Source organism: Lichenostomus cassidix, chromosome 9, assembly GCF_008360975.1.
Source record: "Lichenostomus cassidix isolate B80296 chromosome 9, HeHo_3.0, whole genome shotgun sequence".
In the NCBI taxonomy this organism is placed as follows: domain Eukaryota; kingdom Metazoa; phylum Chordata; class Aves; order Passeriformes; family Meliphagidae; genus Lichenostomus; species Lichenostomus cassidix.
Window position 1 is genome coordinate 8,965,999 of NC_139490.1, and position 26,727 is coordinate 8,992,725.

The 26,727-nt window shown below is 44.5% G+C and overlaps 2 protein-coding genes and 1 long non-coding RNA gene across 4 annotated transcripts in view; 1 reads left to right on the forward strand and 2 right to left on the reverse strand.

Moving 5' to 3' along the window:
- Positions 1 to 327: 327 nt before the first annotated feature.
- COPS7B (COP9 signalosome subunit 7B) lies at positions 328 to 10,224 on the reverse strand. Of its 2 annotated transcripts, XM_085069270.1 has the most exons (8): positions 10,068 to 10,162; positions 9,348 to 9,405; positions 7,982 to 8,157; positions 6,739 to 6,814; positions 5,108 to 5,196; positions 4,322 to 4,524; positions 2,969 to 3,074; positions 328 to 1,681 (listed from the first exon to the last, which is right to left on the reverse strand). In XM_085069270.1, the coding sequence occupies exons 3-8, from the start codon at positions 8,141 to 8,143 to the stop codon at positions 1,523 to 1,525; spliced, it is 795 nt and encodes a 264-aa protein (XP_084925396.1). In that variant the 5' UTR covers positions 8,144 to 8,157; positions 9,348 to 9,405; positions 10,068 to 10,162; the 3' UTR covers positions 328 to 1,522. The 2 variants fall into 2 exon arrangements, with proteins under 2 accessions (XP_084925396.1, XP_084925395.1); XM_085069269.1 differs by lacking the exon at positions 9,348 to 9,405 and having other exon boundaries at positions 10,068 to 10,224.
- Positions 10,225 to 11,439: 1,215 nt separating this feature from the next.
- On the reverse strand, positions 11,440 to 12,833 carry LOC146433210 (uncharacterized). Its single transcript, XR_014853928.1, has 2 exons — positions 12,172 to 12,833; positions 11,440 to 11,592 (listed from the first exon to the last, which is right to left on the reverse strand). It is a non-coding gene; the product is annotated as an uncharacterized LOC146433210 (long non-coding RNA).
- A 2,108-nt stretch (positions 12,834 to 14,941) lies between these two features.
- The window catches only part of PDE6D (phosphodiesterase 6D), a 33,768-nt gene continuing 21,982 nt past the window's right edge, over positions 14,942 to 26,727 (forward strand). The window contains exon 1 of the mRNA XM_085069272.1: positions 14,942 to 15,130. Coding sequence (XP_084925398.1) covers positions 15,081 to 15,130 — 50 coding nt within the window. The 5' untranslated portion in view covers positions 14,942 to 15,080. The remainder of the gene's footprint in view (positions 15,131 to 26,727) is intronic.

The window sequence follows — 26,727 nt, forward strand, 5'->3', positions numbered from 1 at the left end:
CCAAACTACAAAGCAGCACTCTGCTAGACCCAAAGGAAGGAATCAACTGGCCTAAGACAGAGCACAGCTACTAACCTTCCACAACCAAACATCAAAGCTGTTTAGGTTCAGGACACCAGGTTCAGCTACCAGCTTTGCCACAGATCCTTCTGCACAAATCTGGACAAAGATGAACTACTGACAAAACGTGAAGAGGCTTCCCTGTCTCCCAGATGCATCAGAGATTCACACAGTGTACACCAAGAATCAAATAAATGCTCAAGTAAACAAGAGCCATTGTACAACAAGACTAAAGCAGCCTCAAAGTCAAGACTCCAGACTCTGACATTAAATCAGCATTTTTAATTTTTTTTCTAAAATGTGCTTTCTTATGAATTGCTGTTCCAATGTTTCCCCCTTAAAAAAAACCCCACACCTTGCCAAACTAGGTGCAAATCACCTGAAGTTAGTTTGTAACAAATAAAAAAACCCCACAAAACAAAGGCTGAAATGCTTCAGAATCACAACAATGTAAAAAAAAAAAAAAAAAGAAGGAAAATACAACCTGAAAGTGTTCAAAATTCAGAAAGACTAGTCAAGTCCATTGCTTCAGGAAGGGGATGCTGCTGCGACCCCTGCCAGTGGGTCCTGGGCCACCAGCCTGCCTCGATGCCAAACAAGCTCCTCTTCCACTGTCGCCAGCATCCAAGGAAGAGCAAATGCATTACCCTTTGAAGGTATCAATGGGGGAAACAACTCACAAGCAGCTCTGGGAGGTCACATCACATTCAGGAGGAACAGTTTCTAGCATGGCCCTAACCACCTGCAAGGACTGTGTGAAAGAGCAGCATGCTTCCTCCTTATTGTATTGATGCCTCAGAGATGCAGAACAGTGCTTTAAATCTGTGAGAGATTAAAGGGCTTAGTAAGGGCAGTAAACAGACAGTTAAGTAAACAGCCCAGCACTGGAACTCATCTTCACAGAGCGAGGTAGTGTGAATTTCACCCCAGTTTAAAATAGACAGGGGTAGCGGAAAGGCTGAAGACTTCCATGTAAAGCAGTTCCTGGCCTAGAAACTTTCCTGCGCTCCCTTTGGGAATGAAAAGATCTGTGTTGATGGCTTCCTCACTCCCAGCCTGGCTTTGGTAGCCACACTTCAACCCTGGGATTCAGACTCTTGCTATAAAAGCTCTCCCATGATCTGTTTTAGTACAGCAGCTTCCTCAAGGTTAAGCAGCAATGAAACTAGCTGGGAGGGAGCAAAACGGCCCACAGATATTTTGGTTTTTTCCTGCCCCTTTTGGTTAGTCCCTTTCTTTAAAAGTCCCTTTAGACAGGATCAGAACAGGGACACCCTGAAAATTCCTAGGGGCTGCACAGTGTAACTTAGCCAGGTGCTGCTAACTGGGAGCTGTATTCAAACAGGGCTTTTACTTGCCAGCTGGGAAGGGACTGGCCCAGAACCCACCGAAAAAGGAGACGCAGGCCCTTTTTGCTCCTCCTGTTGTCATTCCTAACTGAATGACATTTAGATGGCATGTTCTAGTGACGGCTGGAGACCAGCCCTTTGACTTTGGACATCTTCTTTGTGGGCTGCCTTTGTTCTGTGTGTGGAGGGCACTCTCGCTCTACCAGCTGCTGTTCCATCTCCTGTGCCGACGACGAGGCCGTAGCTTTTAATGTTTTCTTTATGTTTGTGACCTGGCCAAGAAGAGACAGTGAATCAGCACCTGCTTCTTCCTCCCCTCGCAGCAGACACTCTGTTCATAAACATATTGAAAAACCCCTGGAGTGTAAGAGTGGAGATTATAAAAAGAGACTCTCCCAGCAGTAACATGCTCTGCATTTGAGTTTAATAAAGGTAGTGTTTCATCCTCACTCACAGACAGAGCTGATAGTATTTCCAAACCGGCATAACTAGGGATTACTTTTTTTCCTAAGAGACAATGGTATAATATTGTTCCACCCTTCTGTCTGGCTGGAAGAACTTACTACTGCCTTGGTGCAGAAGGCAGCCATCCTACCATTCTGTTGGCCAGAAACAGGAATGGGAAAGGAGACAGTGAAAGAAAAATTTAGTCAGGTCTCAGGACAGAACTCAAAAAGGAAAAATGCCACCTGGGCTAGCTGGCTGTCTGAGACACAGGTATTTGCCAAGAATCAGAAACAGAAATCGGTTTTGTCAGAGGCAGTGGTAATGTTTCTGCTACTCTGGCTGAAAAGGAGACATCCAGCACTAAGCACCATCTTCTGTCCCCCATAACTCTGTAGGGCTCACCACAAATATAGTGAGCAAACCTAAAAAAAAAAGCCCCCAAGATTTGGGAGTCAGGTGTGTCAACTCCAAGCCAAAGGCATCTGGCAAACCAAATGCACTATGCAAGCAGACGCAAACGTAAAGCTGCAGGGATGATAACCCCTGATGCAGCGTCTCGGGAAGCTCATCCCCACCTTCCCAGCGGCCGCACCGAGCTGCGGGCACAGGGCCGGGCTGGACCGCGGGCTCGTGCTGCCACCTAACGGCGGGAGCGCGCCAGGGCCCGGCCCGACCCCGGGGAGCTGCCGCGGGTACTTTTCTCAAAAGCAATTGAGACTCCAGAGATTTTTGTTAATTACGCTTCCAGGTTTAACAAAGAAAAGTGTTTTTGACTTCCCTCCTGCCTTGTGCAAAGGGAAGAAAATTGTAATGAAGATTTGTGGTAAAAGCACATTTTCCTAACGAATAAATACAGGAAAATTTAGTCCTGGCCTAAATTTATAAAGGTTTATCAAGAAAAGTTCCAATCTGCTCAGAATGGGCAAATTTGATGTTTGTGGTTTTATTAGCACTCAGAAGCAGATATATTTTCTTCCTACCCCACACCTTATTTGCATGATTGCTAGCCTTCTTCAGAGAGCCACAACCATCAACCAGGCATTACCAGATTATTTCCCTCAGCAAACAAGTATTTATCCAACAGCATAGAAGCCTGACATGACTGTACCCACCTCCATCTCTACCTGCTGCTGAGTTCGATGATGGTTCTCTTTGTACTGATTGGCTCTAAGTACTTGCTGCTCAATTCCTAAAAGAACTGCTTCACACCCATCACACCTGCAAGATACAAATGGTGTCAAACAGTGTTTACAAGTTCTCTCAGGAGCAGCTCAATCAGGCAATCTGAAAAGTCACGCTCATCTAAAAGTTTAAGAGATTATTAAATTTAAACTTCCTGCTTAGAGTTGCAAAAAGCTGGAAAGAAAAAGCTTTGCTGTGTACTCAATGTATTTTTTAGCATCCTCTAGAGAGTCTGTGTTACTCTCACCATCAAAGAGTAAGTACAGGTTCAATGCACTTTCATCTTCCTTTTCAGTCAGAATTATAGCTTAAACAGGATGCAACACAGTATTTAAATGTAAAAGTCTAAAATTAAAGAAAAAAGTAATATTGAGATAATCCTCCTGCCTGTTAAGCGTTCAAATGACAAGAGCACTCAGCACGAAACTCAGAACTGGAGAAGACAAAAGGGAAATTGGCAGTGAATTCACTGCTACCTTCCAAACAATGCTGCAAGGTCCTGGAAGCTGCCAGAGCCCTCCCACCGTGATGGGACTGAGGGAGTTGGAGCAGAGAAGCTAAAAACCTGCCCCCACCACAGGACCATATTTGCCCAGCAGTTTAATTACTTTTCATGCACTCATTACCACAGCAACTAGGAAGCAAATCCCAGTCAGCTCAGAACCTGCCACAGTCTATGAGGGGATTTCTTTGGGTGGGAAGGGAATCCTACAAAAAGATGAGTAACAGCTTTTTGGCAAAGGCACAAAAAGACAGTCCCACAGTCCCACTATAGCTGCAGATAGGCTGCATCTGCCGGAACAAAGAGAAGACAAAGGCACCTGAGACTTCAAACTTGAAGAAACATCCAAAGAGCTGTGATTCTCCAGCATATGCCCACACAGTTCTCAACAGTGAAAAAGACTGAAGAGTAACAGTTCAGTCTTCACAATCAAGTGCTCCAGCTCTTAAGGGGAGCAGCTCCCACCACAGAACTATGGGTCCAGTTTCGGACCTCTTTCTGCAAAGTCCTCAACTCCTCACTGGGGTTCTGCCATGTAAAAGCTACAGTGAGAGGAGAAGCTCACAATGTGGTACAGTTTGGCTTGATACACAATACTAATTGAATCCCAGATGGGATCTTGGAAAACTTGCTCAACAGACTCCTCCTCCAAGTGCCTACTTATAGCATAAGACTCCTGATTAATGGAACATGGTGAAATTGAGCCAGCACTCGAAACTCTGAGGGGAAAAACAGGACAAGCTATGTACAAGGAACAAGGAGGGTGGAGAGACTGCCTCACCATTCCTGGAGTGTTTTGACAATGTTACTGATGTCCTTCTTCTGAATGTCTCTGCCAATACAAAAATCCACCTCCAACACTTGGTTTCGTTGATCCAACTTCCCTTGGATAATATCTGTATAAACTGCTTCAATAATGAGATCTTCCAGCTCCCTCAGATTCCTCATATCCAGGTCCTTCAGCAACACAGAATAGGGAATGCACTAAAAACAGCAAGACCAAGAGTAAGTTAACAGCCCTAGAGCCAAAATGAATGGCTAAGTCTCAGAAGTTTGAGACTCAAATGTTTATTGTATCCTACACTTTGACCTGCAGGTGCAGCAGTGACTGATCATGGCAGAACAAATGCTTGCCAGGTTATGAAATATTCTGACACAACTTTGGTAATTCCTGAAGCTTTGGTATAGCACATTCTAGAAGAAAAAAAGGTAATGGGATTGTAGAAGAGATTAAGAGTGCTACTAAATTTTCTCTAGAACAAGAAGTCAGTGTTTTTAAGAATTATTCTCCATCCCCAGCAGTGAAAGAAGTCCTACAAAGTTTCCCAGACCTTCCTGACCAATCTGTACATCAGTTCAGACACCCCCACACTTCACCCACGGAAGTCCACAAAGTTAATATCCCACATGCAGCAGGAGAGAACATTGTACCCTACAGGTACTTTCCCAGTACAGGATTTTTTTGTGAGTGCCCATGCAGCCTGATACAACTTCAGTGCTCTGGAATGGATTTAATTTTCTAAAACAAAACCAAGAGACAACACCTGTCACACCCCATGCACTTTACCTTCATTCGGGAAGCCAGGCTTACGATCGTCAAGTGTTTCAGCTTGTTTTTCTGAGTCACTGTTAATTCAGGCAGGTTATCTTTGTTTGCTGTTAATGTCAAAAAGACAGGATTCAGGACTTTACTTTGAAAATAACATAATCCAGGCTGCAGAACTTCAGGCTAGCTATGCCACACTACACCCTGAAAGCCTGAACACCTCCAGCCAATGTCAGTGCTAGTGAACAGAGCGTGCTGCTGCTGCTACAGACAAACTGGCACACCCAGGGAGAGAAGGGGAAAAGTTAAGAACAACTTGGCAATTCCATTCTTCTCTGCTTCTTTAGTAATTCTGGTTCTGGAATTAGAAGATAATTCACAACCGGTGCCCTGCCAAAACTGTTGGTCAATGGCTTTGTTTCTACCAAGTAATTTTTATTTCATTAACAAGCTGACAGAAAAAAAATCTTCCCCCTTTGCTGATCTGGTTGCACATACAGCTGGTTTTATTTCTCTGAAGAGCTGCAGAATTTAAAGTGTAAAGTACTATGCTGAGGAAGAGAGGAGAAATTATTAATCTAGATGGCCACATTGTCACTGTATTATATCCATGTGCCTCATGAATATTTAAAAAGAGAAAGGAAACTGGCAGCTCTCCAAAGCTAAGAAACTCTTTAAAATATCTACTTTAATGGAAATTAGTGTTTCAGGGCCACTCAAGTTCTCCCATCCATCCCACCTCATCCAATGCTCTACATTTTGACTGCTTTTCCCCCTTTCTCTTTCTTCACTAGAAAAGGAAGAATGAACTGTGCTGTCACACACTGTGGCACAAGAGCCATGGACAGCAAACACATCCTCTAATCAGTCACAGAATTCATGAGGCTCATGTTGCTTCACAGACACTGGAATTTCCAGTCCTTGCACTTACAGATGCCACTTCTCCTTACAGGAACTAGATAGCTCATCCACCACACTGAGAATCAGCACTATGACAGAATTATTTGTCACACTCCGTAATGGTCTGGATGAGGCTGCTACCCACAAATGAAGCATTAAATTATAGCAGAATGGAAGCATAAGCACCAGAGATAAAAGCACATTTCAACAGATACAAAGATGATTCACACATAGTCTTTCTAAAGCTGTATAAAAGTCATTATTTCGACTTGTATTCTAGCTAAGAAATTATTCATTTTGTTTCAGCAATGCCGTCATGGAATAAAAGGTTATCTCACAAACCATATAGGTTTTTATAAATAATGCAGAACAATTTTGTCTAAGTTTTCTGCAGTTTCCATAACTGGTGTTATCTAAATTTCCATAGAGATGTCTGAAATTGCCCTCCACAGAGGTAAGAGGCCTGTGAACGTTGATGAATTCTGCTGCAGATCAGTTCTATCCAGGACTGCAGATCCATCCAAACCAGTAACACACCACAGTCTTTAGCCCTTCCTTTCATTTTTAGCAAGTAAAAAGCACACATGACCCAGAGACCCCCTCCACACCACACTCCTCCCAAGAAAATTCTCTTCTTGGGCACTTTTACCCAGCCACACTACACCAGGCATCTTAGAAAGCAACAGATTGCCTGTGACAAACCCTAAAGGGCAACCCAGCCCCACACTCTGCAAAGGGCAGCAGTCACTTACCTATATAGTCCCGATATGTTCCATATGCAAACAGGTTCAGCAGCTGGAAATAAGCAGCATTAGACCCCTCAGCAAGCTGGATGGAGAGAAAAGAAATGTCACATAATATGGTCAACACAACCCTGATAAGCAGCTTCTCCAGAGAATGGTTTAAGTCTGCACAGGACAAGCAGCACCCAGAAAAGCAATTACATCCAGAGCCTGGACCCTTTCTAAGGCTTCATGAGCAGCAGCAAATTTCAGCACTTTCAGAGCCAAGATGATCCAGCCATTTCTATGCACTGGAACTTAACCACAGTTTGGACTGTCAACTGCTTTTGCTGCATCTTGGGAGGTAAAAGAAAAAAGCAAATCTTAATTTCAGCTGGCAACCTACAGGGCCAGCTCCTCTCATCAGAGGATAAGGAAGCAGGCAACAGTGATGGCTGGTTAAGCATCCTGGGAAAGCTAAGACAGCTTAACTGCAGAGCCACCACAGCTTCAAGGCAAAGCAAAACACTGTAACTTGAATGCATTTGAAGGTAACAGCTCTCCTCTTGCCTGCAAACACTTCACTGGAATAATGGCAGCACCAAGCAGTGACTTTTATTGACTGGGTTTTTAATACCATTAGCTGCACACAAACCCAGGAGAAAAAGTACTTGTGATTTGATGCTGAAAAACCACTGAGGTACTTTCCAGCATACTTAAGAAACTGTTTGGAAAGCCAAATTTGCTATATACTGTGTTACTCTAGCTGCAGAGATACTCAACTTAGATTCCCCTCACTGTAGTAGAGGCAGGGGCTGGCAAGACATTCTCAGCAAAAGCTGTGGAACTTTCTTTCCATCTTGGTTTGAAATAATTTGGATTTGGTTACCACCCAGGCCTGATACACTGGACATCTGTTCACAAAGACTTTTGGAGAGCACTGAAGTTCTGCCTTCCAGGACAGTAAAGGAGTAGAAAGTGATTTTTTTCCTTGTTAGCTGGCAAAGTGCCTCCTTAAAACTGCCACTGTGCTTCTGCCAGGTTTTTGCTGTGTTAGCAATTGCCTTAAGATAGCAAAGCTTTACATAGGTATTCTTTAACACCTCACATATACAGGCAAAAGCAAGGTCAGTAGCTTATACAAAAACATCTCTCAACCAAGGTAAGTTGCACCAGGCCCCTCCTGGCACAGAAATTTCATTCACAGGCAGCCTGTGGAATCCCTGGCACTGGTAATGCAGAAGGGGCATTAGATTAAAAACTCAGGTCTTACCTCTTGCACATTTGTTAACTCCAACAGCTCTCCGAAGACATAAACCCCAGGAGCCTCCAGCACTTGATTTATAAGAGCAGTCAGAGCTGAGCCACTTGTACCTTTGGCTAGTAAAATAAACTGCTCTAGAAGATTGCAGGACGGCTTCTGTTCTCCTGCCATTCTAGGTTTTCAATCTGTCAGTAAAAGAACATAATATTAACACATCCTTTCTCCTCTGCTGAGTTCTGCCTGGCAGTGGACCAGAAGGTGCTCAGCATAGCAACATTTCAGTGTCAGCAGAGCCAGACTTTTCTTCAGCATTCAGGGAGCAGGCCAGAAACCCAGCAGGCTCAACTGCTGATTTAACTGGGGAGCAAAAATTAACCAGGCAGTATCTGAGAAAAATTTCTATCTGACCAGTTCCCTAAAAGGACCTGCTCTCACAGAACCCTTCTTGTAGGAAAGGAGTTTAGACATCATGCTCTTTTCAGACTTTTCCTTCTTGTGATGCTGCCAAATAATGCCAACTGTAAAGATGCTTATTGATACACTTCATTGACTTCCTCCCTCCTCATTACACAGCTCCAAACCAGCAACTGACATAGTTCCCTGTGAAGGACTGATCCACACATCCCACCTTTTCCTTTGACTTTGTCTGTTGATAAAGTGTCCATAATTCCCACTGCTTTCTGAGCCCAAAAGTCAAAAAGAACTGTGGCCTGTAAGCAGCTCCCCAGTCTGCACTGCACAGTTCAAGTGTTTTGGGTTAACTGGAAAGCCTGAGTGATAAAAATACCCTTTCTACAAAGGCTCTATTTAAGTGCCTGCAAAGAGAGGTCTTTGTCTTTGGCTGCTGCCTGACATTTCTGGTGTGCATGTTGTCTCCCAGCACCAACATGTTGCTTTTGAAATGTAAACCACTATTTATTAACCAGTTCCACAAAATGAGCTGTTTGTTTACAAACAGCTAAGACAAAACTTCCCAAGCATGCTATTCAGAAACCAAACAAAGAACTTAACAGATAAGGGAGGTTTTGTGTAATGCTTGTATGGGATAATTATCAAGCAGAGGGTATAACCTTTACTCTGGTGATGAAAACCAAACACCAGAAAACCTGTCTGGTTCTGGGTGACCACCAGGTCCACATCCACCCTTGTGGGGGGAGCACAGTCATACAGGGGTTTCACTGTCTCACCAGGCCTAACCAAATTAAGGCTTGTGAAGGCAACACAGACAGCTTCCTGTATTAGTCAACTTCTAAAAATACACTTTACTCTGTTCTGTTACACCTGCGGATATAAATGGCTTCAACCAGAGCATGCAACCTTTAACACTCTCCACACAGAGAAATCTCAGCCCCCAAAGTCTCTTTGGGGTTCTTACCATCAGGGGCACACATGCAGTTTGGCTGAACAGCACCTCAGTTCTGGCTGAGAAATCCCTGCAATACAGGAACATTCAGTGTGGCCTCCTAACACATCAGTGCTGCTCTCTCTGCTCACACAGAAGGAACACACAGAGAGGACAATTTCCTCGGGAGAGAACATGGACTGACTGTGTTGGGAGTGAGATTCAGATTTCACAGTTCTATTGTCCTCCCTCACAGGTAATCAAACCACACGCTGGTGTATGAGGTTACAAAAGACTGGCTGGCTGTATCCATGCCCTGGTAGGACAGGAATGCCAATTCTCTGCCCCTTTCCCAGTAAACATTCGGACAACTGCAGAGCTATTGCGACCTGTGTGCACACCCGTGTACCCGGGAATACCCTGCTGCTTCCACAGCCGACTTACCCTGGTGAGAAGTGACTGAAATACAGCAGACACTCCAACGCAGCTTGCCCAAAGGCTACAGCAACCCAAATATGGGGACAAACCGGGCTCCTCTCCCGGTGGCGCCTCGCTGAGGTACCTCAGGGGGTTCGGGGCGGGAAGCGGCCCGCAGCCCCCGCAGCAGCAAGGCGGGGGTTTCCCGGCCCTCCCGCTCCCCCAGACCCCCGGGAGAGCCCTCGGCCCCACCGAGCCCTGCCGCAGGGGTGATTTACCGGGGGTCCCTCACCGCCGCCCCTTTTCCCGGGAAGCTTCTTGCAGCCCCGGCATTACCTCTCCGCTCCGCTCTCCCGTCCCGCCGCTCCCGGCGCCGAACCCGCCGCGCCTCAGGCCGCCATGATGGCGGCGCCGGTGTCCGCGCACGGCTCCTTCCCCCCGGAACACGCGGGCAGCGCCGAACGTTCCGCCCGATCGCGGGGGCCGCAAGGACCGGGAGCCGCGACCGGCATGGCCGGGATACCGGGATGGGCACGGGATACCGGGATGGGCACGGGATACCGGGATGGGCACGGCGGGCTGGTGTGCCGGCAGCTGTAGAGCCATGGTCCGGCAGCCCATGGAGCAAACTTCAGTTGCGTGTGCTGAAACAGCTGCTCGCTGTGTCCCGAGCAGCTGTTCAGCACAAGCACGTGAAACTCCTGCCTCTCTTTTTGGGCATACGAGGTGCTGTGGCAGCATCCCAGGGGTTTGCACCCCAAAATAACCCGTGCAAAAGGCCACTGTTGTCAGACCGCTTCGTTGTTAGAAGTGGGGCCATTATTGAAAATAATGGTTGCACGGGGCACTGGAACAGCTCCCCAGGGAAGTGGTCATGACCCCAAGCCTGGCAGAGCCCAAGGAGTGTTTGGACAACGCTCTCAGGCACAAGGTGGGATTCTTGGAGCCATCCTGTGCAAGGACAGGAGTTGGGCTCGATGATCATTGTAAGTCCCTTCCCACTCAAGATATTCTATGATTCTACCAGCTGAGCCTCTCAAGCCAATCCTCCTGGGAAATACCAAGAAATGGGGTGAAAGATCATGGGGTGCTAGACGTGATTTTAAACTCTATAGAAAAATGGTCCATACAAATGGTAAACCAAAGGGCAGAGTTGTGACCTGGGGAAACAGGGAGGGAGAAAGGGTTGAGATCTTCTCCATGGCATTGATCAGAAGCCACAAGACTCTTGAAGGGGTGTAAGAGCAAGGGTGGAAACAAGAGGGAATTGGGTGTTACCACTCTCCCAGAGGTCTGTAGGCTCATCCATGCCATGTTGGGAATAAAATGTGCCTTTGTTAAAAATCCTTCAGCTGAGAGCAAAGTGCTTCTGACTTTCAGTCAGCAAGTCCCTGAAGATCAAATCATGGACCAGCATGGTACCAGGAGGGGGGAGCTTTCAGGGAATGAACATCAGAAACTATTAGGGAAACTGATGGGGCTTAGCCTGTGTCTCAGAGCCATCCACAGCAGGTCCCAAGGGTCCCATCAACCATCAGATAAGGGGTGTCAGATGAGTGCAGAGACACAGGTGTTGAAATGCTGTTGTGACCCTCTGGGCTTCAAAGCAAATTGGATGTAGAAAACCAGGCCCTGCGCAACAAGGGAACTCAGCCAGGGCTATAACAAGCCAGTCAGTAATTTACTTAAGCCACACTTAGCTCTCATCTGCACAGGGAGGGAGAATTACCTCTTTAATCGCATCCTAACCAGGCCCTTCCCCACAGTTCATGTCATCCTGCAGACACGCTGGAACAGTTGCCTTGGACAAGCAATGTGTGGCCTCCTTTTTCCCAACACTCATTAAAGCTCAAATTCCAAGCTGAAATGGAAATGGAAATGTATGATTGTGAACTATTTTCCACGGATTGGTTTTGCAACCTATTGCTAGAGGCTGTGGGTAAAAATCAGCTGTTAGCTCCATGTAGGTCAGCCAGGAGTGTCTGTCCTGATACCTCCCAATTGTTGACAGCCAGCCTGGCTGGCTGACCTGGACTTTGGAGGACAGCATCAGCTAAGCTCAGCTTTTGGGATGGATTTTTTTTTAAAGAGGAAAAATATGTGGATGTCCAGCTGTCTCATTCCCTTTTAAACAGCTATTGCAACCTCTTGCTCCACCCACGCAGCTTTCTGTGTCCCAGGAGATGTTAATCCATTTTATCTTTTAATGTTGGCATTATCTCTTGACTCGCCCCATCTCTTTCCCTTGTGATTCTGCAGTCCAGGTCTCTTTTAGGCAGCAGATAATTCATCTTATTTCCCACCACTGCCAGAGTGATGTGCCCAAGCAGAGGGGTCCTGGGCCCCCAGACTTTGCAGACACCTGGCCTCACCAAGGAGAGGGTCAACAGTGAAAATACTTTTGTGTTTCTTCTGTTTTTCCTTATCTTTTGTTACTCACCTGTGTGTGCTTCTACCAAGCTTCATCCATTTATCCTCATTCCTTCCAGCCTTCTGACCCCTGCAGCTGCCAGCACCCACCTCCAGAGCATGGTGAGGGGCACTCCCAGGCCCTACTGAAAAGTTGCCAAACTCTCTGTGTTTCCCAGGATCCAGGGACTAGGCTGCTTGCTGGACTCTCATCACAGCCAGGCAAGGAGCGATGTCTGGGTGGTTGTAGATGTGAAGTTGTACAACCCCTTCCATCAAGTGTGGGGTGGGATGAATCCCTAATTTCCTTGGCAGAAAAACCAGCTCCTTTACCTGCACCTTGAGAGAACATCTGCTGGAGATGCAGAAAGCAGGCTGCATGCATTTTCTCATTTGCAGTTGCAGCTCTGAAATTGCCACACCTGCCAGAGATGTGAAGGAAAAGTTTTCAGTTCCAAGTGGCACCAAGGCATAGTGGGATTTGCAGCAACTTTCCTGCAAGCAGAATTTTAAAATGATGTGCTCAGGAGTGCTGTTTGTGTTAATGCAGCCCAAGGACTTTGAGAGATCCCAGGGTTTTTGTCACTCTGAGTTGTGCTGTCACATGTTCCACTGCTGCTTGTCCCTGCAGTAGTCATATGAGCTTCACACTTCAGCCATATGCTCTTGTGTGATTTTCAGAAGTTCAAGAATGAGAGGTGTATTGGTTTGAAAACAAACCAGTGGGAGATCACAAGTCAAGATTGAAATTAAAAATAAGTGAAATAATACAAGGAAAAGCACTGACAAAGTCAGATACAACCTAACACCCTGTTAGGGTGGTAGTAGCAGTCCAACTGAAGTAGTCCAGTTGAAGCGGTGATCCTGTGAAGGTCTAGTCTCCAGCTGAAGATCCAGTGGTAGCTCTGGTCCGGCCTGTGCTTCCCTGCACAGCAAGGCAAATTTGGGAAATCTGAGACTTGGCCAGGAAATGCAAAAGCTCCAACTCAAAACTCCAGAAACATCCCTACTCCTGTGCTAGAGAAGCCCTTCAAAGCTGCAGGAGTTCTTTGCCATGAGATCCATTTGGTGTCTGGCTCCATCTCTGAGGAGCCTGAATAGAAGCAGGATTGAGTTTCTTATGACTTCTGTAAACCAGCATGTCATACTTCCACCATGCAGGCTCATCCACTACACACAACCATTTGCTTCTGCCTTCTTCAGGGCTGCTTTTTCTCACTCACCTTTTCTCCTAGTCATTTTTTCTCCCTCCTCCTTAGCATGCCTAGCTAAAATCCAGGATGGACTCTTAATAAAACATATATATGTATTTGCCCACAGGTCACCCCTGGCACTCTGCCCAGACTCAAAATGATCCCTTCATACGCTTTAAACTGAGGTGGGAAACTGAGCATGGATTACATACATCAGGGAAATAAATGCTCCCTGTTTTTATTATTAAGATCTCTTATTGGTGATGCTGGCAGTGGCCTTGTCCTTATGCATTAAATGCAGCCTTTATAAATGCTCACATTCTCCACTTTTGTACAGTGGCTGATTTGGAAGCAAGTGGAGCCATGAGTGAGTGTATTGATGACACCCTGACTGTTCACTGGTCCTCTTATGAGGACTGGGTTATAACTGCTGCCTTTATTTTTATCATGACTTAATGCTTTTTACCAGTTTCACTCAGGTTGTTAACAGAGGCATCAATGTGCTCATGTTAAAGAGCAGCCTGGCTCCTGGGATATGCTAACAAACCTGAGATCTCCCCCCAACAATCGACTCTGCTACACAAACATAAGGCCACAAAGATGATTAGAGGGCTACAGCACCTCTCCTATGATGAAAGGCTAAAAGAATTTGCGCTGTTCAGCCTGGAGAAGGTTCCAGGGTGACCTCATTCAGGCCTTTCAGTACCTGAAGGGGTGCTACAAGAAAACTTGGACTTTTTACAACGGTATGTAGTGATAGAACAAGGGGAATGCCTTCAAAATGACAGAGGGCAGATTTAGATTAGATATAAAGATGAAATTATTTACTGTGAGGGTGCTGAGGCACTGACACAGGTTGCCCAGCAAAGCTGTAGATGTCCCATCTCTGGATGTGTTCAAGGCCAGTCTAGATGGTCTTTAAGTCCCTAACAATTCCAACTGCTCTGTGATTCAAAGTTCTGCAGCACAAAGAAAGGCTGCCTTTGTTCCAGGGCATAGCACACTATTTATTTTAAACCTTCTCCACAATGCTGGTCCTGTTGTTTCCAGCCTCGGGACACGCAGAATCACAGAACTGCTAGGTTTGGGAGGGACCTCTGGCGATCATCCAGTCCAAGGCAGTGTCAGATGACACAGAAACTCGTGCAGGTGAGTTCTGAAGGTCTCCAGCAGAAGCTGCTCTGGGTCTGAGCACCCGAGCCCCCGTTACCACCCGGGTTCAAGGCTGGAGCTCCACCGAACAGCCCCAAAGACGAAACCGTGGGACCGCCACTGCCTGAGAAGCGCCAGCCGAGCTCCACCGGCTCGGGGACGTGCGGGCACCGCCCGGCAGGCGCTGACCAGGCCCGTGGAGGCTTCTCGGCCCCTCGACTGCTCCCGGCTGAAGCCTCCCGAGCCCGGGGACCGCCCGCTCCTCCTGCCCAGCCAGCCTGCGGCGCCTCCATCGCGGCCACGTCAGGCCCAACCGAAGAGTCTCTGCGACCGCTGCGCACCCACCCTTGAATGAGGGAGAGCGCTGTCTGATTGGTCAGGGGCGCTGTCATTCCTGGGCAGAAGGCGGGGCGAGGAGGGGACACCGGCGGATGATTGGTCGGTGCGGCGGCGGGCGGCCGCTGGGGTTGGTTGCGCCGGGCAGTGGCGGGTGCGCGGGAGGGAGGGGCGGGGGGTCCTGAGGCTCCGCTGTCACCGCCGCGCTCCCGCCAGGCCCGGCCCAGCCCCGTCCGCCCGCCCGCGGCGCGGCAGGACCATGTCGGCCACGGACGAGCGGGCCAAGGAGATCCTCCGCGGCTTCAAGCTGTATCCTCCGTGCGGGGGCCGTGAGGGGGAGCGGGGATCGCCGACCCGCTGTGGCGAGGCCCCCGGGGCGGGAGGGGGGTTGCCATGGCAACGCGGTTCTCAATGGCGTCCGCCCTCCGGCGGTGGCGGGAGGGTCCCTCCGGGCTGGGACCGGCCGGGAGCCGCTGGGGCGGGGGGACGGGAGAGCACCGCCGTGACGCCGGGGTCGGGGGTCCGGTCCCTGCCCCGAGCGGTGCCGTGGGTGGGGGTCCCCGCGGCCAAAGTCCCCAGCAGGGTGGCGGCGGCCACCGCCCCTGTGGCCCCTGCCGTGGCGCTGAGAGGGGCTGGGCCGGGGGCGGCGGCCCTGGGCAGCGGGAGCCCCCCGCCCGCAGCGAGGACAGCTTACAGAGGTGAAGTAGCTCTGCGCCAGGAGGATCTGATCCCTTTCCCTCCGGCCTGCGCTTAAGCACCTCTGCTTGGAAGGGAAATACCTGGTCGTCAGGTCCAGGAGCAACTAAACACCTTGTTCCTTGTCATAGCGTGAGGTACTGGCACATGTGTTGGTCGTGCAGTGTCTTTTAGTGCTGACGTATTCTGCGTGTAAATGCCTTTCTGTGCAGCTCGTTTTAAAACTTTTCATGTTGCGGCTTTCAAAAAGCATTCTCATTTTATGCCTGTGGTACCTGGATGTGCATTTAACGCTGATGGAATGAGATAGATCTGAGCTTGGAAGAGAAGCGAGAGCCTTTGTGCACCTTCCAACCCGGGATTTTAGCAAAGTAGAGAAAGGCTCACCCTAAAGGCCCATGTTCAAACTAAGGCTGTGAGAAATAGAGTAGCTTTATTTTACATGAAGTATGTTTTACTGGAGTAAATTATTCTAAGCTTAGAAGGCAGATGCAAGCTTGCTATCTTGACCTTTAGACATGAGAATATTGTTGTGAGTTGGTTTGTATTTTATTTTTTGCAATAAAAAGGACAGGAGTGAAGGGAATATCCTCTTGATCTAAACCTATTATTTGTAAACAGGGTGGTGGGGTTTTTTTGTTCAGCAAGATGTTCATAATCTCTATGCCAGCTGTAGCAGGATCTGATTTTCTAGGTTGGATTTAGAGAGAGAGCTGTTATCAAACTATAAGCAGATGTTTTTCTTAACTTTTTATAGAATCATTGCAGTCTCCCCCAGCTGTTAGTACTGCATCTGGTTTCTTTGCTTCTGCGATGGCACTATTGACAGCTCTTTGTATTTATGAAGATGTAGTATTTTAGCTGTCAAAACATAAATTAAAAACCTTTTGTGCTGGCAGTTAGAAGGAGAATAAGCTTTTGACAAGACCAGACTAAGCTATTGGTAGAAGTGAGGAGTGCTTTGAAAGTTAAGCCTAGAGAATAAACTTTTAAGTGGTTTTTGCATGTGTTTGTAGATAATCTTTTCTGGATAGTGGAATTTACATAAAGGCCTTTGTCCAGCTTTGGGTGAAATAACCCTTTTCGTTGTTTACTGTCTTAAGGGGAAAATGCTTTTTCCTCTTTGAGAGGAAGGATGTTAGACAACAAACTGGTATGATCTCAAGCAGCCATAGCATGGACAAGAAGCTTTATTAGAAATACTCTGCAGTCTGTGTTGAAGTGTCTCAAGTCTAGTCTTCCTTTGCTTGTCCTTGCAAAAAAAAAAAAAATTACTTCTGACAGGATAGTTTAAGGCAAAACCTGGACTGCACTTCTCCAAAAACGTGGTAGCATACTTTGATGGTTGCCATAGAGGCCACGTAGTACAAAGTCTGACAAACAGGAAAGTTTGGAGAAGCATTTCATAACTGAAACTTTTAGCAAGTTGAAATAGTTGAAAAACATCTATGTTGCTTTTAGTAAACCAGAAGAGTGGCTGAACAGACATTCCTCATTTATGAGGAAGCCTTGAGACACCACACCATCCCCACAGGAAACTGCTCATGCCCAGCTGTGACCACGCTCCCTGTAAGAGAGACATCAGCTCAGACTTCCCATCCCTTGTCCAAGGGCAGGCATCTGTTCCAGAGAGAATTGCAATTTGGAGATGATTTATCTTCCAGCCAGCCTATTGCTGCATATACTCCATTAATAGAAAAGAGAGAAATGTGTTCTGAAAAACTGTTAAGTTTATGCTTTCAGTACTTAAAAGCTTTCTCATCTGCTCCCACGAGGGAGGGAGTTCAATGCCACCAACTTAAGCACATCCTGCAAACTTGGCACTTCAAACTGAGCTTGCTTTTAGCACAAGAGAGGAGCATGGCATTACACCCAGGGGCTGGGTGCAGGGGATTCCTTGGGAGGCAAGAACAGTTGCTAGGGCCAAAAGCACCACTGAGGAAGCAGGCTTTCAAAATAATTGCTACCTTTAACACAAGAGCAGGCAGTCCAGCTGGAAGTCCAGTTCACATTGAGTAATCAGAGTTTCCTCAAACAATTCTATTTACTTGTGGTTCCTGAGAAGATGTTAATTACAAGCTTTCCTACTGATTGGGGCATGCTGGATGATGGGGGCATGTGGAAATTAAATTATAGCCCAAATGCACCCTCTAATTTCAATGCAAAGATAGGTTTTCCTTCCTCTATGACATTAGTGCAGAAACATGTTGTGACTAATGTCCCAAAATTCAAGCCAGAAACATTTACTCCCTCTTCTCATGGATTTTGCTATTTTAAAAATATTAAAACCAAGGGAAATATATTTGATGCTTGGCAAATATACTTGCAGGCAAATGAGAATATGATACTTTATTACATTTGTCCTAAGAATTTTTATGGCACCAGCAAAAATTGAACACTAACAGTTCAGGAAATACAGTGCAGAAAAATTTTGAAAGCAGACAACAAACACTTACAGCTTGTCACTTGTTCAGGGACAATATTTGTTAAGAGAGTTTGTAAGTATGTTTATCAACAAACTGTTCTGAAGGCACTTGCCTGAACAGCAGTTGTTGCATCCAGCATAATATCTACAAGTAATTTATGAAAATGCATTTGTTTGGCTATAAGCAACATCAGTCCAGTTGGTAACTGAAGGTCCATTCCTGTGAAGTATTAGCCAAGTCTTATTTCTGCAAGTATTTATGCACATCTGGTCCTGTGATCTCAAATGCATGAAATTAGATTATGCCTTTTTTTCTCTGGAAAATGGGACACTTACTCTGTCAAGCTACAGTGGAGCATTTTACTTGACCCTCACTAACCCTTTCAACACATTCTTCAAATCTTGTTCTGTCATTTTATCTTTAGTGTGCACTATTAAATGTATGTGTTTAGCATCCTTTATCAAAAGACAGTAACACCAATGATATACCTCCCCAACAGTCAAAGTTCAGGGTTGTTTTAATTTGATGGCTCCCCCTCAACAACTCCCTTGACAATTTGTGGGTTGCTTGTTTACCTTGGTTCTGAGATGAACTAGCACAGATTTTTTTTTTTAATGCCCTAAGTTCACTAGAATAAGAACACTGTACAGTTACCCTGTTTAGTTTGGTTTGCCAGCATTTGAAAAGTATCCATGCTGTAGATTAGGAATATCCAGTCACAATTTGCAACAGCAGATCCACATCCACCTCTTGAGGGATCACAGTCCAACTTCTTTAAGCACTTCTTTCTGTGAGGTTTCAGTTAGAGGAGGAGAAAACCCAAATGAGTCAGTTTTTTCTCTTAGCATGGTTAAAGTGCCATGTCTTGCCCCTCAACACAGGAATAAGGACATCCACTTTCCATTTTTAATCTTACGATTCAAACAAGATATCACCTATTTATTTGCTTCTATACAGAGAAGTCTCATCAGAATTGGATCTCCATAGTGTTAATTGTCCTGCAGCTATTTATCAGTTTAGAGTAAGTTTTTCCTTGAACTTCATTTTAAGGCTGTGCAGTAGCCTGTCCTTCAGAAGTCTCCTGAAACAAAATAATATGGTGAACATAAGGAGGAAGAGACAATTGACAATACTAACTCCAGAACAATTACAAAGCTGTGAAACTTGTGTTTGTGGTTAGTGTAAACACACACCTGTTCCTCAGACACTCCAGTTTTTTGACCAAAACTTTTGTCAAAGGCTGACCTACTTTTCTGCAGTCCTCAAAATTCCCTGTACAACATCTTCCTAGCTCCCAGAGCTTTTTCCAGTTTTATTCTCACTATTATTTTTCTGTCCAGGAAGTCTTTCTAGTCCTTTCTGTCCAGGAAGTTTTTCTGTCCAGGAAGTCTTTCTATTCCTAATCATTAGGAATATCTGTGAACTTTATATTACTCTGCAGACAGTGAAACTTCCGACTTCAGCCTCGTCTGCTGTACGCACAGGAACTGAAGTCAATGACAGTCTCATCCATCAATTCCTAGTAGTCACTGAAGTTTTGAACTAGTTTGATGCAGCATTCCATAGATGGGTAATTAGAAGCAGCATCAAACTGAATTTCCAATTTCATTGTTAGGCTGGTAGATGTTTAGCAGCTTATTCATTTGAAATGCTTACCTGTTGCAGTGTTTACAAAACTGACAAGGTACCAGCTGTAATTTGCGTAAGGATTCCCCTTTGTTTTGAGGTTTTGTCTGTGCACTTCCTCAGATCTCACTCTGTTTAGACTCATTGCAATGGAATAGAAAGATGAACCATCAAATTCATGGGTAAAAAGGAGACACTGGCCAGCCAAAAGAAGGAACAGGACTGCCCAGAAGCTGGGACACATATTCTGTAGAGACCCAACTCAGAACTTGCACGTAGCTTGCTCTAATGCAATTTCAAAACACCCCAGGAAACATGAGTTTGTTCTCCCTTATCTATATTTCTGCTTTTTAGAACCCTCTTACTTTCTACAAAACTTAAAATACTTAACAAGCAAGAGTTGTCCACATTCCCAGTTAGTCTGACTTCAGAACAAGTTCCCATCCTGGCAGCATTGAGAGATCTTTATTTCAGAGGCTTGAGTTTCACACAGAAGCTTCAGCCAGCTTATAGTTGGTAGTTGAATGTCATGGTAATCAGGGTACTTTTACCATATGAGAATTATTTCCAGCAGAAGTTCTGCACAATGCAGTGATCTATAGCTCTGGCATGCTAAACACAGTCCTCATGTTTCTTATGACTGAGTCATGAGGCACACCTGCAAATAAAGCAGGAGCAATTTTACCAGGTTTGGTTTCACCTGCCTGGTTCCTTAGTGAGCACCAGCAACTTCATGTCCTCCTCTTGTTAACTTTCATTGAAAAAAGTGTATTTAACTATACTTAACCTGTGATTTGCATTAACTTGGTATCTGAACTAGTCAGTTGTCTACTTGTCAGATTTAGTGCAATCCTCATGTAGTGTTGGAAGTGGGGTTTTGTGCCCTTGACAGTGGAAGGGGCATCACAGGATACAAATGAGTTGCCAGGTGCCACAGAGAATACATCTGACATCAACTTAAACGTGTAAGTTGACATTGGAGTTCGAGATTTTCTTTTTAATCAGCAATATTGCTTTAGCACTTTGTAGTTACAGTTTTATATCTAAGATTTATCCTTTCATCTCTCCAAAGCCTAGCCATCCAGCATTTTACTGGAATTATGGTTTCAGTATTTTTAATTGCTTGCTTAGCGCCAACCTAATGAAGTACTTAAAATAATGCAGTTGTCATTAGCAAAATTATTTCCCCTTGTTTCCTTTGTATCATATTAAGATATCAGTTACTCTTTGCATCCTTGGAAGTCACTGGTGCCTTACGCTTCAGCTGTTGTTACAGTATTTGAATTTCCATGGAGCAGAAGATAGCAATTTAATCCATCAAGTGAGAACCAGTAGAGCTTCTTTGCCCCCACTCCCTGCATCTTCACAGCCAACATATAGGATAAAAGCCAAGCTTACACAGATATAGAGAAGCAGGGGAGCTATCCAAAAATCCTCCAATTAAACAGATACTGTTCAGAATAGGGTTTTTTTATATAGACATCTGATGTAGCTCCTGTGTCTCTGGAAAAAAAGAAAAAGTTTTCTGTTAGCTAAAGCAGTCTTAGTGTGGAAGCTGATTTCACTTGTTATTACATGTTTGTCTCTGAAGGTAGGCTGATCCCTGAGAGATTGTTGAGTCAAAATTTTACATGAAATTTGTAAGATAGCAGGCTACTGTATTTCTTATATTTATGTAAGCCTCTTCTATTTCTCCAAGTTAGGAAATTAAGGCAACTTCAAATTTGATCTCAGAACCTCCATTAAAGATAAACCAATGCCATTTATGTTTGTATAGAAGTAGGAGGTATGCTATGTTCCCAGGTACAGGGAACACGCAGAAAACATCATGATCTATTAAGGTCCACCTGGCAACATTGAATTTTGTCCTTTTTTTCCTGCATATTAGTATGGCAGAGTTTATAAAATATAGTTATTTAGGCACATGAAAGGTGATTTTTGCACAGCTGTTGCTCTCACATTTTAAGGAGCACATCATATGTTTATTCTGGATGTGCAATAAACTACAGTAGCAAGCACTGAATATTAAAAGCTTTTCTCAAATGCTTCCTCTTTGTCCTGAGACTGCATCAGGAGCGCTCAGAGAAGCAGTTTTGTCATCTGTGTAGCATCATTCCCAGAGCAGTTCGAGAGACTATCCCTGTACACTTGTTGGGCTTTACTGTGGGGTTTCCAAAGCCATTTGGCCTCATGCCCAAGCAGACACAGTAGGACTATTGGGAGGCTCTCGCCACAAGACACCTGACAGCAACCAAGGTTCTCATAGGAACCAGATCTCCTCTGCACATTGCTAAATTCTAGTTGACAGCCAGGATTTTCAGTTGTGATTATGGGTTTGAGATTCCATTGTCACATTTCTCTTGAACAGAGTTCTCAGGTGTGACAGAAGTGTTATGTATAGAACAGACCTGAGGGAAGCAGTATCAGATTAGTTCAGTCATGAGTGAGCCTTTGAGATGATTATGTTCATGACTAGAATTTCAGGCAACATTCTTCTGGAAGAATGGCAGGCTTAAGTAAAAGGAGGAAGAAAAATAATTTTTTTATTTTCAGTCAGCCTTTGGGCTAACAGTGCACAAAAGAATAGTGTTATTAAATGTATCCAGTCCTGCATTGAAAGGATTGTAACTAACTAGGAGTAATAGTCTTACATTAGAGATTGAGAGTGCAGGGCACTGTACTTAGTAATTCTACAGAGGACTATTTATATGGGTTGGTCTGTGTGCTACACTGTACTTAACCTTCATCTACTCTGTAGCAAGTCAGACACTTATTTGGTCCTTGGGACAGCTAATTATATCCATCTTTGCTTATTTATCAGGAAGGTGGGGAGGATCATATACTTGCCTGTATGGTTGCCTCATTTTCAGATTTACTAGCCAAGCTGCTCAGATGAGCCCTGCAGCCTCCTGCAGGCTGGCTTAAACAACTTCAGCAACAGGCTGAGGAGCAGGGACTTGTGCTGGCTGGCAGTTGTACCAACAGCTCAGCTGTTTGATTTGAGAGAGAAAGTAAGAAGCAGCTGGGGAGGGCTGTTAGTACAGTCCTCTGCAGCCCCTGCTGCTGTTGGATGCGATGCCCACAGCCTCAGCTCAGATGAACTCAGTGCAGCCTTCCCCAATGCTCAGCAGCACCTTACCTGAGGAGGCTTCTCACATAGCATGTGTAGTTACCCAGCACCAATTCTAAAAACCTAGCTTAGCATTATTAGTTGAACATTTTAGCTTCACATTGCTAAGTCTGGTCACATAACTTCCAAGAGAAATGGATTTGAGATGACCTCAGTAAGGCAGACGCTTTTTCTTTGCACTCAAACTGTGCAAGAAATCTTTAGCTTTACTGTGCTATGTGACAAGTTACTGCCTGGTCACAAGGCAAAGTCACAAACAGGGTCTGGGACCATGCAGCAAGTACCATTAGAGACTATTCTCTGCGGCTCTCAATGAACCAGACATAGGAAATCACTGGCTAAAAAATGAACCAGACATAGGAAATCACTGGCTAAAAACCCAATGCAGCCTTGGAGAGAAAATACATGTTATTTTTTAAATACTCTTTCCAGAAAGAGACAAAGTAGCCAGTAAGTTTCTCAACCCAGTTTGGGCTGTTAATTTATGGCACCCTTGTTAATCCACAAGACATCATTACAGTTGCATTGTTGCCATAAAAATGCAGTATTTAAACAGCCCCAGAAAGGAATTGTTTTATGTGCTTCCCCCTGTAATTCCTTCAAAGAGAACTGCATTATACTACTACCACACTGACCTTAAGGGTTAGTTTCATAGGAAGGAAGAAAAACTGGTTTCCTGGTTTTCCAAGCATCTTCCATTCTGCCACTAGAATAATTTTCTCTCACCACTGGCAATCCCTCCATGACCACCTTCTCCCTATCTACACAAATTGGAGGGGAGGCATTAACCTCCAGCTGTAATAAACCTCTGCTGCTGATCCCCCAGCCATACTGCTCTCTTTAATTCTCTCTTTCTCATATAACTGCAGCACTGCCAGTGGCCAGCTGAAAATGTTTCGAAGTTCATGATGGTCTCTTGCATTTGTTTGTACTGATAAACGAATAGTTCCTTGTTTTCCTGCTGAATAAATTGTCTACATCAGTGCTAGTGTTGCCAGTTCTGAAATAGTAAATGCAGTGACTGAGGCAGTAGAACATTTGAAAAGGTGCAAATTCAAATAAAAAGAGACTATATTTTAATGTAGGCACACCTGTAAAGGGTGCAGATAATGCTGATTATAACATTTTTTCAGCTTTTTGCGTATAACTTCTCCATGTTAGCATTCACCTTAACATAAATGCTTATGAAATTCATAAGCACTTTGGAACACCAAAATAATACTTTATAAACATAGTCTTTGTATCAGCTGTGTGTAAGTCTAGCTTTTCAATAAGTAAATTTTTATTTTCTTGGGTATATAGGTATTTATTAATACCTATACTGAAAGAATCGACTTTTGAATTACAGCTGATTGTATTTATACAATCTGCCCTTTTTTTCACAGCAGAAATAAGTTATTCCATTACTTCTGTTGAAAAATATATTAATATATTTTTATAAAAATGGCAAAAATATGATTTAGCATGTTCTGAAAATTTAAGATACAGCTACAAGCATGTTAAAATAATAAAATTTAAACCTCAGCATAAACATAACTGTAGATTTTATTGACAGTGAAAGCTATAAGAGGTGCTTGGAAGCAGAGCAGAGTAATAGAGGTCATTGCCTTTTTTGTTATTTCAATGGAGGTTTCATTACTTTGTCCCCACAATAATGGTTTTTTATCTGAATTCCAATGCACACTTAAGCAGAGAGATGTTGGCACAGACCCTCCATCTTCCAGATCATGGTGATCATATTGACATGCTCAGAGGTTCACATCTGTATAGGTCATGTTCCTGGAGCTGTAGAGGTTGATCAAAGTACAGCATTCAGAACGAAATAATAGTATTTTACCTCCTCTCAGCTGGTTTGGAACTGAATTGTTTCCTTGTACTTTCCATGTTTTGCTGTAGTGCTTTTCCGAGCAACTCCCTCTCTTTTCAGACTGCGGTAATGTTGAACACTGTGTAAAACACTGGGATGGTTAAATTGTCAAATCACTAGTCCACACTGCCAGTTGAAGCACTTCTCATATTCTAGGAGATTCCTAAAAAAGCATAGTATTTCTGATATGGAATCGCTATTTTTTGGGAGTTCTGCATCAATCTGCGTAAATCCCCCTTTATTCCTCCTCTCTGCATCTGCTTTGAGCAGCCTCTGGTCCATTTACAAGATTAGTTTCCTCATGCAACTGCCATTCATTCCCTCCTGACTGTATTTTCATTTTGCTTTCATTCTCCACTTGGTCTGTATGCTCTCAAGTTTTCTTCCCTTCCTCAAAAGAGACAAGATAATGAACTTGTTTTCGTTGAATAATCTTAGTCTTGTCAGTCTTAAGTGGAAAACCAAAAATTGTTTGATCTGTATTGCAGCATGTGGTCCTGCCTGAATAGTACTCCAGAGATAAAACCACTTTTGTATCTCAGATCCATGCCTTTTTTTCCTCTTGCCCATTAAATAAATACATCTGATTCTCACTGTGGTCTTGTCCTGTGAATCTAGAGGGCCACTGACATCCACCTTAGCATTCATATCCTTACTGACTCCCTCAGCTTGGCGTTGAGGGTGTCCATAATCGTTTTCTGCCAGTTTGTACCTGAAAAAGCAGGGTAACTGGTGGTGAGGATGCTCTTCTTGTTTAGTCAGCCCTTCTGGCTGTGAGGGTTGTACAGTTTGCAAGGATAAAGCATGCCCACTTCTCATGCAGACATAGTCCAAATTAAAAAAACAAAACAAAACAAAAATACTAACAAACAAAACTGAAGTATTTGTAGCTCCAGTGAAATTCAGGCCAATACTATCCACAGGGATTGTATATCCAAGGAACCATTTAAGCTAATGCCAGGAAAAGTGTAGCTTTTTCCTCTCCTGTGCTTTGTCAGCGAATGAGAAATTGGCATTTGTCATTGTGGACTTCATGAAAGTGCTTGTTGTAGTTGTTTCTCTGGCTGATTTGAATTTTTATTTTGTTTATTAGGTGTAGAGTGTGTGTGCCAGGGCTAAATGCTGTTTTATATAAAATCTCGATAAGATTAAATCCCCTTGCGATTCTGTAATTAATTTCAAGGATGTTGTGTTGCTTTCCCACAGAACTTCTGGTGATCTCTAGATGTGTCTCTGGTTACAGAAGAACTCTGGATTGAAACAGTGAGGGATGTGCTCTGTGTGAGATATTGTGGGGCAGTTAAAGGTGCAGAGGTTCTGAAAAAGCATCAAGTGCTTTGAATAAACCACCTTTAGTAGAACTGAGTGACTTCTGCCCTACCAACTGGAGCAGATCCGCTGGGCATAGCTGAGAAACTGACCAAAACAAGCAGATTTGTGTTCAGCCAATATTTCTTCTGCTGCAATAGTTAGTTTTCACTTTTGCCATAAACCCAGAACCTTATAGACTAATTACCAGATGTGCTGCTGCAGTAGCACTTGTTCCCTGGAGGCTGCAATTAGCTTTGCTTTCAAAGCTATGTAAGGAAGATCTTTTTGGGATATTCATTTTTGTCTTTTTCCAGCATTGCTTGTGAGAAAGAGCAAATGAGCCCACCTGGAAAAGAAAGTTCAATTGTCTGGCCTATTTTTCTGCATAGCTCACAGAGCTGTAATCTCACCTTGAGGGAATGCACACCATCTTTATGCCAACTGGCTTGGGCAATATGGAATTTGTTGGTGCCAGAAGTTTTTGAATGCATGTAGCTACACAGTGAAAATGTACTGCACTGAATAAAGCACTGTCTGTACTTTTCTTCCCGGTGTCAAACAAAAGGTGGCAATGTTGTTGGAGAAAGCTCTAGTCTAGATAAAACTACATTGTTTATATGCTTAAAATTTACTCCAGTTTAACCATTTCTGCTTGATTTCCCCACTGTGCATACCTTTATCCCTGGGTGTGTCCAGTTCCCAGTCACTTCAAAGCTTTGGGATTGGACTCTATTGGTGTAGAATATGAACATTCAGGCAAAGGTTAAATAAGGGATAGTTAGCTCAACTCTAAATTCACTCTGTGCAATGATCTGGATTGACTCGAGTGCACTGACAAATTCTCAGTTAA

Excerpts from the sequence above, each read along its gene's own strand:
- COPS7B (XM_085069269.1), bottom strand. The coding sequence starts at position 8,143 with ATGGCAGGAGAACAGAAGCCGTCCTGCAATCTTCTAGAGCAGTTTATT. Across the intron at positions 4,525-5,107 it reads GCCTGGCTTCCCGAATGAAG|TGCATTCCCTATTCTGTGTT; the intron begins GTAAAGTGCATG and ends TGCTGTTTTTAG. Across the intron at positions 1,682-2,968 it reads AGCAGCAGGTAGAGATGGAG|GTCACAAACATAAAGAAAAC; the intron begins GTGGGTACAGTC and ends CTTCTTGGCCAG.